Source organism: Schistocerca cancellata, chromosome 4 (assembly GCF_023864275.1).
Source record: "Schistocerca cancellata isolate TAMUIC-IGC-003103 chromosome 4, iqSchCanc2.1, whole genome shotgun sequence".
Taxonomy (NCBI): domain Eukaryota; kingdom Metazoa; phylum Arthropoda; class Insecta; order Orthoptera; family Acrididae; genus Schistocerca; species Schistocerca cancellata.
In genome coordinates, this window is record NC_064629.1 from 550,268,088 (window position 1) to 550,281,554 (window position 13,467).

The 13,467-nt window shown below is 49.3% G+C and overlaps 1 protein-coding gene across 2 annotated transcripts in view; it reads right to left on the bottom strand.

The window, feature by feature from the left end:
- Positions 1-4,595: 4,595 nt before the first annotated feature.
- LOC126185030 (NEDD4-binding protein 2-like) overlaps positions 4,596-13,467 on the bottom strand; it is a 98,978-nt gene continuing 90,106 nt past the window's right edge. Inside the window, exon 8 of one of the 2 annotated variants that reach the window (XM_049927763.1) lies at positions 4,596-6,042. In XM_049927763.1, coding sequence (XP_049783720.1) covers positions 5,983-6,042 — 60 coding nt within the window. In that variant the 3' untranslated portion in view covers positions 4,596-5,982. Of the gene's footprint in view, positions 6,043-10,135; positions 10,239-13,467 lie in introns of those variants that run through there. The other variant, XM_049927767.1, reaches the window with a different exon arrangement.

The window sequence follows — 13,467 nt, forward strand, 5'->3', positions numbered from 1 at the left end:
TGGGTTCGATGACGGTTTGGATGTACCGTGCACTATTCAGTGTCCCCTCGACGATCACCAGTGGTGTACGGCCAGTGTAGGAGATCGCTCCCCACACCATGATGCCGGGTGTTGGCCCTGTGTGCCTCGGTCGTATGCAGTCCTGATTGTGGCGCTCACCTGCACGGCGCCAAACACGCATACGACCATCATTGGCACCAAGGCAGAAGCGACCCTCATCGCTGAAGACGACACGTCTCCATTCGTCCCTCCATTCACGCCTGTCGCGACACCACTGGAGGCGGGCTGCACGATGTTGGGGCGTGAGCGGAAGACGGCCTAACGGTGTGCGGGACCGTAGCCCAGCTTCATGGAGACGGTTGCGAATGGTCCTCGCCGATACCCCAGGAGCAACAGTGTCCCTAATTTGCTGGGAAGTGGCGGTGCGGTCCCCTACGGCACTGCGTAGGATCCTACGGTCTTGGCGTGCATCCGTGCGTCGCTGCGGTCCGGTCCCAGGTCGACGGGCACGTGCACCTTCCGCCGACCACTGGCAACAACATCGATGTACTGTGGAGACCTCACGCCCCACGTGTTGAGCAATTCGGCGGTACGTCCACCCGGCCTCCCGCATGCCCACTATACGCCCTCGCTCAAAGTCCGTCAACTGCACATACGGTTCACGTCCACGCTGTCGCGGCATGCTACCAGTGTTAAAGACTGCGATGGAGCTCCGTATGCCACGGCAAACTGGCTGACACTGACGGCGGCGGTGCACAAATGCTGCGCAGCTAGCGCCATTCGACGGCCAACACCGCGGTTCCTGGTGTGTCCTCTGTGCCGTGCGTGTGATCATTGCTTGTACAGCCCTCTCGCAGTGTCCGGAGCAAGTATGGTGGGTATGACACACCGGTGTCAATGTGTTCTTTTTTCCATTTCCAGGAGTGTATTAGGAAGCATATATTGACAACGTCTAGTAGGCACAAGAAGGAATTCAATAATTTGCAACCTAATCTGACGATTCGCCATTTTAGACGTTTCCCGCTTAGTTACCAATTTATCTGGACAGACGTTTTCTGACTATGAGAGGTCTGTGCTTGCCAGGGTGGAATGTTACTATTCCGCGAGTTGTGCCTACAGAGGACATAATATCTAGTGTAGAAGCAGGCACTCTTAGTATGGACACATTTACAGCTGAAGAAATCCGTATAGAAACTGTAAGTGTATTGGTTCCCGCAAAGCATCCAAAAAGTAATTTAACTGAGGGTGAGAGGAATGCAATAAAACGTCTGTTTGAAGGCGATATTATTGTCATTCTTCCCACTGAGAAGATAAATTCGACAGCTGTTTTGAATACGATCGACTATCGTAGTAAGATTAACGACTTACTAGATCTGCAGACACATACGAAAGTGAGTAAAAGACCCCACAGACAAGTTCTTAGAACTTTTATGCAATTGATAAAAAAGTCCTCTATCGAAAAGAGCGTTCAGGAAGGTCTGTTCAACTCGGATGCGCTACCGCCAAGACTTCATGGGTTGCCGAAGGTGCATAAAGAACATATTCCTCTGAGACCTTTAGTGATTGACAAGTTCTTGACAACATTATTACGACCACATGAGCCGATCAGAATCCTATATAAAAAGTTCCGTACCTTTGATCAGTAAATTAAACGGCACAGTAGTCAATGCAGAGAACATAAGATAGTTATAAAGTGATACCGCTATTTACTATGGTTCGGCTCAATGAGGTACTGCGACAGCTGAATCGGATTTTTCCTCCCAATATTGCTGAACTGTTTAAATATTGCCTCTCGACCACACATTTCAAATGGAAAGATGACTTCTATGAACAGACAGATGGCATGGCTATGCCGAGCACCTTAAGCCCAGTTACAGCGAATTTATTTCTGTCAACAAAAAACCCAAATATTTTGTTCCTGTAGACAGACAGGTTTGTTTTGTGGAGGCATGGCAGAGAGGAACTAGGTCGTTTTCACAAGCATGTCAGCGTGATTAACCCCAAGATTCAGTTTACCATGGAAGTGGAGGCACACAGAAGATTAAAATTTCTTTATGTGATAGTTTTCAAGAAAGATAGTAGCTTAGACCACACAGTTTACCGAAAACCTATGCACACAGTCAGTTACCTACACCAGGATTCGAACCATCACCCACAACAAAAGCGAGGCATCATAAAAACGTTGGTGGGTAGAGCAAGTAACATTTTCCGAACCAGAGTCGCTTGATGCAGAATTAAAAAACCTCACAATGTATTGCTCAAGAATTGTTATTCGTCTGCTGAGGTAAAAAGAGCATCAAGACTGCCATTCAACAATCACAGCGATACAAAAGCGCCTGTGAATTCAAAAGTTTTCCTACTTTTTTGCTTAGCACGTTAGTGACCACATACGAAAAGTATTTATTAAACGGAACATTGTGGTACTCTACAAACCCACCTGGAAATTCCGAATCATCTGAAATTGGCTAAGGATGCTCGTAAATCTCTGGAAAAAGCAGGAACTTATAGGATTTCGTGTAGTCGTGGGGAGGTGGATGCGGGTACTACAAAATGAATGGTAAAAAAATGGCTAGAAGAGCTCAAGGATAACTATAACAGGGAAGAGACTGACATATCAGCTATTTCGAAATATGCTTTGTATCCAGAAGACCACCACATTCATTTTGCTAGGACGCAAGTACTGACACCCACATGCAGATCCATGAAATGCTATAGAGGCCGTAGAGATTGTAGAACAACCAAGGAATTTCAGTAGGTAGGAGGAGGGCGTGAAATTTAATAACATTCGGATCCTGGTGCTTTAAGATGTGTACAAATCCGTCACTGTGGGGTAATAGTAACAGTGGACGATGGCGGCTGACAATGGCCAATTGTTCCTAGGTATTCAAAGCCTGTGGCATCACGCCGATCTGTGGGAGCACACAGACAGAATTTTCCTGCAGTTAGTAGCGAGTCAGTGGTGTGTATCACACACTCCATATGAAATTCATCCGACCACACTATAATAGCCCCTAATATTTTATTACTCGTATGTTTTCTGTACTATATGTATTGCAAACTTTTATTTGTGAATGTTTTCCTGGCTCTTGGCACATACTTTCTGACTTAATATTGGGAAAGGTTTTCTTTCTACCATCCATTGGGGAAAGAGGATGCGAGTTTTTTTGGCTCTGAGCACTATGGGACCTAACATCTGAGGTCATCAGTCCCCTAGAACTTAGAAATACTTAAACCTAGCTAACCTAAGGACATCACACACATCCATGCCCGAAGCAGGATTCGAACCTGCGACCGTACCGGCCGCCGATACAAGTTTTGCTTGTGGTTATTGTGATCCTTTTCATTAAAAACATTACAGCTCAAAGCTGAATTTTTGGGCACTTTATGTCGTTCTCAAGTGTCTAACTTTCGACACATTCTCAGAGTTCAGTGCATCAGCTTTGTCTATTTAGTAATACACAATGTTACTTCCCCAGCTGTTCACATCCTGGAATAAAATTAAATGTTATGTTAATAGTTTGCCAATATTAACTTATTACATGCATATAAACTTGTACACTTCTGTGAGAATTATACAGATGTACCTTTAAGCTAATTTGAACACAATATTTCAGTATTACTCGCATTATTTTACTTTATAGGCTATGTCAGTCCAAAAGAAGATGTGCCGGTCACTTTCAACAACTGAATATTGTTGACTGCAGCTGACTAAATATTATACAGTAACAAAATATTCAAAATATGGGAGATAGTCACACTATCCAACCATTTTGTATACCGTCTTTAAAATGTGGTTCCTTCACTTCTATTAAGATGTATGTATTATAGATATCCAGGTCCCTTTATTAACTTTGAGTTATTAATTTCGCTTGTGCTACGCTTTAAAACACTTATTTGTATCACAAATACAATTTTGTAGCCCAAGTAGTAAATCAAACTGTGATTCTGTAAAACTGTAATGGGTAGCAAAACAAGAACAACAGTTCACGATATGAGTGACATTTAACAGAATTGTTATACACATAAAATTACGTTTGAAAGTGTTTCCACGATCCTCTCAAGTTGAAACTTTCATACTATGTGGGGGAGAACATTATCTTTCACGTTTTTTGGAAACTATGTATATATTTGTTTTCAACTAATTATATCATTTGAAAGCCCTTTAACTGAGTTTTCAAATAAATTCAGTTTCACTGTTCTACCTTAAATTGAACACACCTTGTGAACAAATCGATACTGTTCTGAAAGTCAATTTTTTTCCCCTTACATTTTAAGCACTCATTACTCAGTGACTTATCGTCAACAAAGTGGAGAAAACTGCTTGTGTCACTATTTATGAATAGTACATGCATATTTAATTTCAAATAAATCTGTAGCACTTTTCGATCTGACATTGAATGAGTGGTGAGATACGAGGTTATCAGAATTACACTGGCGACAACTTCCAGTGCAGTTTTTCTATTAATTGACAAAGCTTCCCTCTGGATACCACCATATTACAAAGCAAATGAAAAATTATTTAGCCACACTGAAATACATATTTAAATTCAGAGATTTTGTAGTTTATTAGTATGACTTAAATAAAAAATATCACAGCAGTTTAGGAAATGTCAACAAAATTACATAAGCATTTAATAAAAATACTCAGAAATATTCTTTAAAAATCAATTATCACAGAAACTGATGACATTGCAACTAACATACCGGCCACATTTAGTAAAAATATCCAAAAGTATAACAGGTAACTGCAATCACAGCAACTAATAACTGCAAAGTTTGATGAGAAGTTAAAAATATTATTTATAACTGTGTGAGATTATGAGAATTCACGTCAATAGCGTCACTTACTTCCTGAGAATTTACATTCAATTACAGGAGGAATGGGTACTTCTATTACTGAGAACATTCAGTCATCATTAAGTGGTAAAGAAAATTATCAGTAAAGTAACTTATTACGATTGTAAACACCACTTACATCAAAAGTAAATTCACATAAGAAAATTATCTGTAACTGATTACATTACATAAAATTAGACTATGAATAATCATGAAAATATTGATATAATACTGTAACCCCCTTGGAGGAATACAAACAACAGAATGACTAAAGATAATCACTCAGCATATAGCTCACATACTAACATTTGTGTAAGCCCAAAACCAAGTACTGAAAAAGCTATTTCATCTGACATAAAGCTCCCATGTTGCAGTTCTTATTTACGCACTTGTCATTATCTCATCTTTACATGAAAACTTTACAACCACTCCAATTTTATAATTCTCGATTTTTACAGAATTCAAAACATAATACAAATTTTCAAAATTATGAATATTACAAACACTTGGATTATAGTTCCAAAAAAGCTGCTAAACCATTTTATACAATATCTGGAAGAACAGTCTATTATTATAGAGCTGATTCGTCAATTTCTTCGTCTCTTCAATGATAACAAGTTAGCTAACTTATGTTCTGTGGAAATATTTGAGATACACAACTTCTCTTTTAAAGTGTACGAAAGAGATGAGATGGAGAGATTAGGAAGTGGCCACTCAATAACACAACTGTAATTAATTTTTCTTTAATCGTAAAGTATTCTTATAGTGTGTGTTTACAGTATGCGACTGGGAAATGGAATACAGTTGTGATAAAAATTTTGAGAAGAGGATAGGAAAGAGAAAGGTTTCTAGATAATGGAATGAAGATTTAAAGAAAATGGAGTGAGAATGGTCCGTTTAGTAGTGTTTTAAAACTGCGAGAGGGAACCAAAGCACCCATAAAGAAGAAAGTAAATGTATTAAATGAGAAACACGTGCAGCCATATTGTAAATATAAAGAAAAAAGAGGAGCACAAGATAGAAAGTAGGTGGGTAGTTGGTAAAAGAGAGCTCAAAAAGGAACAGAGCTCATGCTGTCCCCGTAATTGAATGTTATGGTGACTTTGGAAACAATCAAATGTGGTCTCGATGTGTACTGCTGGACATTTACAACTGCAGGTTTATAGTAAATGGTGGCCTTTTGAGATGAATGGTTACCAGTTTTCCCTGAAACAGTGAAAGAAACAATACATGTAACGAAATTAAATATGAAGTACAAAATGTATTTACTATTAACTATACTTGTTGAACAGTTTGTCAGGTCATTAAATTTTATGAAGTCCAACAATTTGCAAGCAAATAAAAGAAAAAAAAGACGAGCCATGCATTTTCAAATACAAGTCCTTTTCATACATATGTGCATGTGTGCCTATTCCCACATAGTGTGTCATAAAATAATGTACACAAAAAAACTTAGTTGAGAACATCAAAATAAGAACAGTCAGAATTGTTATGAGATTGGCAACTGGAATAAAAAAATGACTTATCAAATTTGCAATTAGTCCTGTGCTACAAAAAACTTTGTCTCCTGCAGTACAGTATTCTATCAATACCTATAATGCCACACATGCCTGACAGAGAGAGTTGAAACCTACTATGTTACTTCCATCTGCCATCATTCTGGAGTAAAGTGGTAGCGTCAAAATGTCATCTGGTGTTTAAACTGCCTGCTATTCAGGCAACTATAATGCAAAGAATAACAAGCTGTTCCCATATGTTTGCTCAAAGAGTCAAACTTTTTTCACCACTTGGCATTTCATCATCTCCTACGAGCTTTTAAGATTCCTTACATCTGTAAGCTAAAGGCACCATTTCGTGGATTCTGTATGTTGCATGTTAAACAGAGTTAGTATTCAGCATTAACTCTTTTTTACCTTTCTGCACGCAAGGAACAATTTTCAATTGTCATGTCAATTATGGAATACAAAGTACACACAATAAATACTAAATGAGTGTGAGTGGGTGATAGTGTTGTGTGCATATCAATTTAATAAGATTAGAATTGAAAACTATGTACCTATGTGAAGCATTTCCTAGCACTGTTGGCTGTAAATAGAGAGAACTGGTGATTCAGGAGGCATCGGGGAGAGAAAAAGAGGATACTGCCAATACCGTGAAGTATTTCCTATGCAAAATGCAATTCGCCAGTGAAAATTGTCAGAAGACCAACCACCATGTTGCTGAAATACTACATTTCTCCAGAGCTTACATCACTGCCTTGTTACATACAGCTCCGGTTGGTAGCAGAAAAAAGCAGGCATTAATTAATCAGCAATTTCTAAATTATGATAAAAAATTAAAACAGTTTAACAAAACTTAAGTGAAGATTAGAACAGGTAAAGGCACAAATAACACAATACAACTACATTCGCGGCAGAAAAATTTTATATGGACTAGACGAAAAATGAATGTGTCAGTTTGGAACACAAAACAGGCATAATTATTTTCCATTTATCAATGGAAATGGCGCCACTAGAGAAGTAAGAGTGACAGAGGACTGGGTTCGGAGGAGCTGGTTGACAGAACGTGACTTGGGTGTGGTGCAGCACAGGTGTCTACATTGCAGCAGGCAGTGCACCACAAGTCACTGGGACGGGGCTTGGAATGGGTGGTCACAGGGGCCACCGGTGTGTGTGGGCACAGGGCCGTGACCAGCCCGGGCGGGGCCCGGGTCCAGGAGCATGAACGGCCTGGGCGGGCTCCGGGCTCGAGGGCACAATCGCCCTGGGCAGCGTAGGGCTTGAGGGTATGAGCACCTTGCCTGAACAGCTTGGGTGTTGGGGCATTGGCACAAGGGGTCTGGGGGTCAGAAGGGGTTCTTGATGGTGGATGATGACAGGGGTCGTAGTCATGCCGGACTCTGGGAGTGGTCACGCCATAGTCACGTGGGACTTTGGGGGTAGGGCATGCAGGAATTGGGTAGGGGAAGTGCTTTAGAGCTCGAGCAGCTTGCTTAGGGGATGGTTGCAGGAGCATACTAATCAGGGGACTGAGCACCTCGGTTGGGAATGCCTTATGGAGGCCTGAGTGGGTTGTGTGGTGGGGGTCAAGAGGTCCCAATCAACTTAAGGGGGACTGGTATCCCAAGCTGCTTTGTGAGTCCAGGGGCCTGAAGAGGTTGTATGCTGGGGCACTGGCACAAGGGGCTTGGGGGAATGGCAAGGGGTTCTTGATGGTGCATGGTGTGTAAGGTTGGGAGGCAGGACTGAAGCAAGTCACGCATGACTCAAAGGTGCAGTCATGAATGACTGCGAGGGCAGTTAAGCAGGTCTTGGAAGGCGGTAGTCACATGAGACTCTGGGGGGTTGGGCATGCAGCAATTGGGTAGGGGTTTGTGAGACATGGAGTTGGTTAAGAAAGGTGTGGGGCAGGGTAGGAGGGACTTGCAGGCATGAAGGTTTTGATGGTCTATCATATAGCAGGGGTGGTGTGGGGAAACAATTAGTGGGAGGAGCAGTCGTGGAGTCTGTAGCGAGACATTATGGTCGTGGCAGCCACTCTGTGGCCTCTGATGATAGGTGTGTTGGCGCAGGGGCATCGTGACAATAGGTGTGTTGTTGGAGGAGGTCTACCCAGAAACACGTTGGCCTTAGGGTACAGGTACCACAGTCCCTCTTATAAGATTTGTGTTGCCCTTGGGGGGAGCCTCCAACAAAAGACGAGAGATGAGGTGGGAGGTTCAACGGGTTGGGCACAACATCCACAACTGATCGGGCTGGGCGCCACCACCACGACCAGCGATCGGGCTAGGTGCCACCGCCAGGACTAGTGACTGGGCACCACCGCCACGACCAGAGATAAGGAAGGGCGCCACCGACACGATCAGTGGTGTGAACGTCAACACCATGACCAACAACCAGGGTGGGCGAGACCATCACAACCAACGAATGAGGTAGGTAGCACCACAACTACCAATTGGGGTGTGTGAGACTGCCACAATCAGAAATTGGGGCAAGCGCCAACAGTCGAGCACTGATCGCACTGAGCAAAGCATCAAGAGCACTGATGGGGGAGGCACTGAGAGGTTTGTGTGCACTGGTTGGGGATCAGTATCACTGGGGTGAGCAACAGTAGGTGTTGAGTGCCACCAGTCAGGGCATGGGTTGGTGTTGAGTGCCACCAGTGTGAGTGCATTGCATTGAGCACCTCTGACGTAAGGCTTGAAGCCGGGATTCAAGCAGTGAGGCACAATTGGGGAGGGAGCAGGAATTGGATGATGTGCAGTGTGGCTGTGGCAGCGGGGGCCCGGCCAGGCGGAGGCGACGGCGCGGGGCCCGGCCGGGCAGAGGCGACGGCGCGGGGCCCGGCCGGGCAGAGGCGACGGCGCGGGGCCCGGCCGGGCAGAGGCGACGGCGCGGGGCCCGGCCGGGCAGAGGCGACGGCGCGGGGCCCGGCCGGGCAGAGGCGACGGCGCGGGGCCCGGCCGGGCAGAGGCGACGGCGCGGGGCCCGGCCGGGCAGAGGCGACGGCGCGGGGCCCGGCCGGGCAGAGGCGACGGCGCGGGGCCCGGCCGGGCAGAGGCGACGGCGCGGGGCCCGGCCGGGCAGAGGCGACGGCGCGGGGCCCGGCCAGGCAGAGGCGACGGCGCGGGGCCCGGCCAGGCAGAGGCGACGGCGCGGGCCCAGCCAGGCAGAGGCGACGGCGCGGGGCCCAGCCAGGCAGAGGCGACTGCGCGGGGCCCAGCCAGGCAGAGGCGACAGCGCGGGGCCCAGCCAGGCAGAGGCGACAGCGCGGGGCCCAGCCGGGCAGAGGCGACGGCGCGGGGCCCAGTTGGGTGGAGGCGACGGCGCGGGGCCCAGTTGGGTGGAGGCGACGGCGCGGGGCCCAGTTGGGTGGAGGCGACGGCGCGGGGCCCAGTTGGGTGGAGGCGACGGCGCGGGGCCCAGTTGGGTGGAGGCGATGGCGCGTGGCCCAGTTGGGTGGCGGCGACGGCGCGGGGCCCAGTTGGGTGGAGGCGACGGCGCGGGGCACAGTTGGGTGGAGGCGACGGCGCGGGGCCCAGTTGGGTGGAGGCGACGGCGTGGGGCCCGGTTGGGTGGAGGCGACGGCGCGGGGCCCGGTTGGGTGGAGGCGACGGCGCGGGGCCCGGCTGGGTGGAGGCGACGGCGCGGGGCCCGGCTGGGTGGAGGCGACGGCGCGGGGCCCGGCTGGGTGGAGGCGACGGCATGGGGCCCAGTTGGGTGGAGGCGACGGCGCGGGGCCCGGCTGGGTGGAGGCGACGGCGCGGGGCCCGGCTGGGTGGAGGCGACGGCGCGGGGCCCGGCTGGGTGGAGGCGACAGCATGGGGCCCGGCTGGGTGGAGGCGACAGCATGGGGCCCGGCTGGGTGGAGGCTTGATGAAGGTGGAGTCAAGTCCATCAGATCTATTGCAGGTGAATGCAATTGTGTATTCTTGATGTGGATGCCAGCCTGAGAGCATAGGTAGGGTGGGAGGAGTGGCAGCTGGCAAAGTAGTATGGGGTAGCTTGTGTTGCAGCTGCAGAAGGTGGGTGGGGCGCCTTTGGTCGCAGCTGGGGAAGGGGGTAGGGTGCCTTTTGTCATGGTTGGGGAAGGGGGCTGGGGCGTCTTTTATAGCGACTGGGGAAGGGGGGCTGGGGTAGGGGGCATCAAACCTGGCAATGAGGAGGTAGGGGACAGAAAATCTGTCAATGAGGCGGTAGGGGACAGAAAATCTGTCAATGAGGCGGTAGGGGACAGCAAACCTGGCAATGAGGCGGTAGGGGACAGCAAACCTGGCAATGAGGCGGTAGGGGACAGCAAACCTGGCAATGAGGCGGTAGGGGACAGCAAACTCGACAGCCAGCAGCAAGAAGGCAAGTGACAGGAAGCCAAGGGGCCGATAATGAGGGGGTGGATGACAGCAAGCCCAGAATCCAGCTGGTAGGGGATGGCAAGCCTGGTAGCCAGCAGTTTGCAAGTGACAGCAAGCCCGGGGGCTGATAATGATGGGGTAGGTGACAGCAAGGCTGGTGGTCCATAATGAAGGGGTAGGTGAGAGCAAGCACAGTGGCCGGCAGTGAGGAGTTGGGGAAGGCAAGCCAGGTGGCTTGCACTCTGAGTGGCTCAGAATGAGAGAGTAGGAGATGACAGGCCTAGCAATTTCCAAGCCCGATGGCTGACAATGAGGAGGTAGGTGACAGCAATAACCAACGAGGGGGCAGGAGGCACCGACGAGGGGGCAGGGGGCACCGACGAGGGGGCAGGGGGCACCGACGAGGGGGCAGGGGGCACCGACGAGGGGGCAGGGGGCACCGACGCGGGGGCAGGGGGCACCGACGCGGGGGCAGGGGGCACCGACGCGGGGGCAGGGGGCACCGACGCGGGGGCAGGGGGCACCGACGCGGGGGCAGGGGGCACCGACGCGGGGGCAGGGGGCACCGACCAGGGGGCAGGGGGCACCGACCAGGGGGCAGGGGGCACCGACCAGGGGGCAGGGGGCACCGACCAGGGGGCAGGGGGCACCGACGAGGGGACAGGGGGCACCAACAAGGGGGCAGGGAACGGAAATGAGGGCGGTATGTGTCGGCCAGTCTCATAGCCAGAAATCAGGTTCAGGGAATAGCAAGCCAGTCAGCTGGCAACCAGGAGTAGAGTATGGCACACAAGGCAGCCGGCAACCAGGAGTTAGCTGATGACACGGCTGGCAGCTGCCAATGACGGAGTAGGGAACGCCAAGCCCCACATCCGGAAATGAGGCAGTAGGGGTGGGGAGACAAGCCCCACATCCAGCTATGAGGTGGTAAGGGGTGGCAAGAACCACATCTGGCAATAAGGGGATAGGTTATGGCAAGCCTCATGTTCCACAATGTACCAGTAGAGGTCTGCAAGCCCCACATGTCAATGAGGCAGGTGGGGACAGCAAGTCTCAGGTCAGGTAATGTGAGGTTAGGGGAAACCAAGCATGGTGACTGGCAGTGAGGGGTAGTGGATGTCATAGAGGGTGTGTGGAACGACAAAGAGGGGGTAAGGGACAGCAAGTATGCCATCTGGCCAAGAGGCAGTATGGGAGGGACAGTAGGGTGCCTGGTCAAGAGGTAGTAGGGGATGGACAGTACAGTGGCTGGCCGAGTGGTATAGGATGGCAAGTACAGCAGCTGGCCAAGAGTGGCTGACCAACAGGTGGTATGGGATAAACGTATGGCAGTTGGGCAAGAGGTGGTATGAGACAGCAATAATGGCAGCTGGCCTACAGGTGGTATCGGACAGCAAGTAAACAGCTGGCCTAGAGGTGGCATGGGACAGCAAGTACAGTGGCTGGCCTACAGATGGTATGAAACAGGAAGTACAGCAGCTGGGATAGGGATGACATGGGACAACAGGTGGTATGGGATGGCAAGCTCCATGTCCAGCAATGAGGAGGCAGGGGATGACAAATCCCACATCTGGCAATGAGGGAGTAGGGGATGTCAAGCCCCATATCAGGCAACAAGGCAGGCAGTAGGGGACAAGCCCCATGTCTGGAAACAATGGGATAGGGGATGCCGAACCTGGTGGCTCACAAGCAGCGGGTATGGGATGCCAAATCTGGTGGCTAACAGCAAGGTGGTTGGGAATGTCAGGCCCGACAGACAGCAATGAGGGGTAGGGAATGATGTATGGAACGTCAAAGAGTGGGTATGGGACAGCAAGTATGGCGACTGGCCAATAATTTGTATGGGACAAAAAATATGGCAGGTGGCAAAGAGATGGTATGGGAAGGAAAGTGTGGCGACTGTCCACGAGGTGTTATGGGAAGGAAAGTGTGGTGGCTGACCACAAGGTTTTAGAAGAAGGAAAGTGTGGCGGCTGGCCATGAGGTGTTACGGGAAGGAAAGTACAGTGGCTGGACAAGAGGTGCTATAGGATGCAAAGAATGGTGGCTGGCCAAGAGGTGGAGTAGGGCATGTGATGAAAAGTATGGCGGTTGGCCAAGTGGTGATATGGGATGGAAAATATGGAGGCTGCCAAGTGGTGGTATGGGATGGAAAATATGGAGGCTGCCAAGTGGTGGTATGGGATGGAAAGTACGAGGGCTGGCTAAGTGGTGGTATGGTATGGAAAGTATGAGGGCTGGTTAAGTGGTGGTATGGTATGGAAAGTACGAGGGCTGGCTAAGTGGTGGTATGGTATGGAAAGTATGAGGGCTGGCTAAGTGGTGGTATGGGATGGAAAGTATGGGGGCTAAGTTAAGTGGCGGTATGGGACGGAAAGTACAGTGGCTGGACAAGAGGTGGTATGCGATGGAAAGTATGGCGGCTGGTCAAGAGGTGCTATGGGATGGAAATTATGGTGGCTGGCCAAGAAGTGCTATGGGATTGAACATATGGTGATTGGCCAAGAGGTTGAACAGGACATGTGACAGGAAGAATGGCAGACGGCCAAGAAGTGGTACAGGCTCAAAAGCATTACGACTGGCCAAGAGGTGGTATAGGACATAATGTACAATGGCTGACCTACAGTTGGTATAGAACAGGAATATGGCAGCTGTGCTAGAGTTGGCATGGAACAGCAAGAGTGGCAGCTGGGCTAGAGGTGGTATGGAACAGCAAGAGTGGCAGCTGGGCTAGAGGTGGTATGGAACAGCAAGAGTGGCAGCTGGGCTAGCGGTGGCAT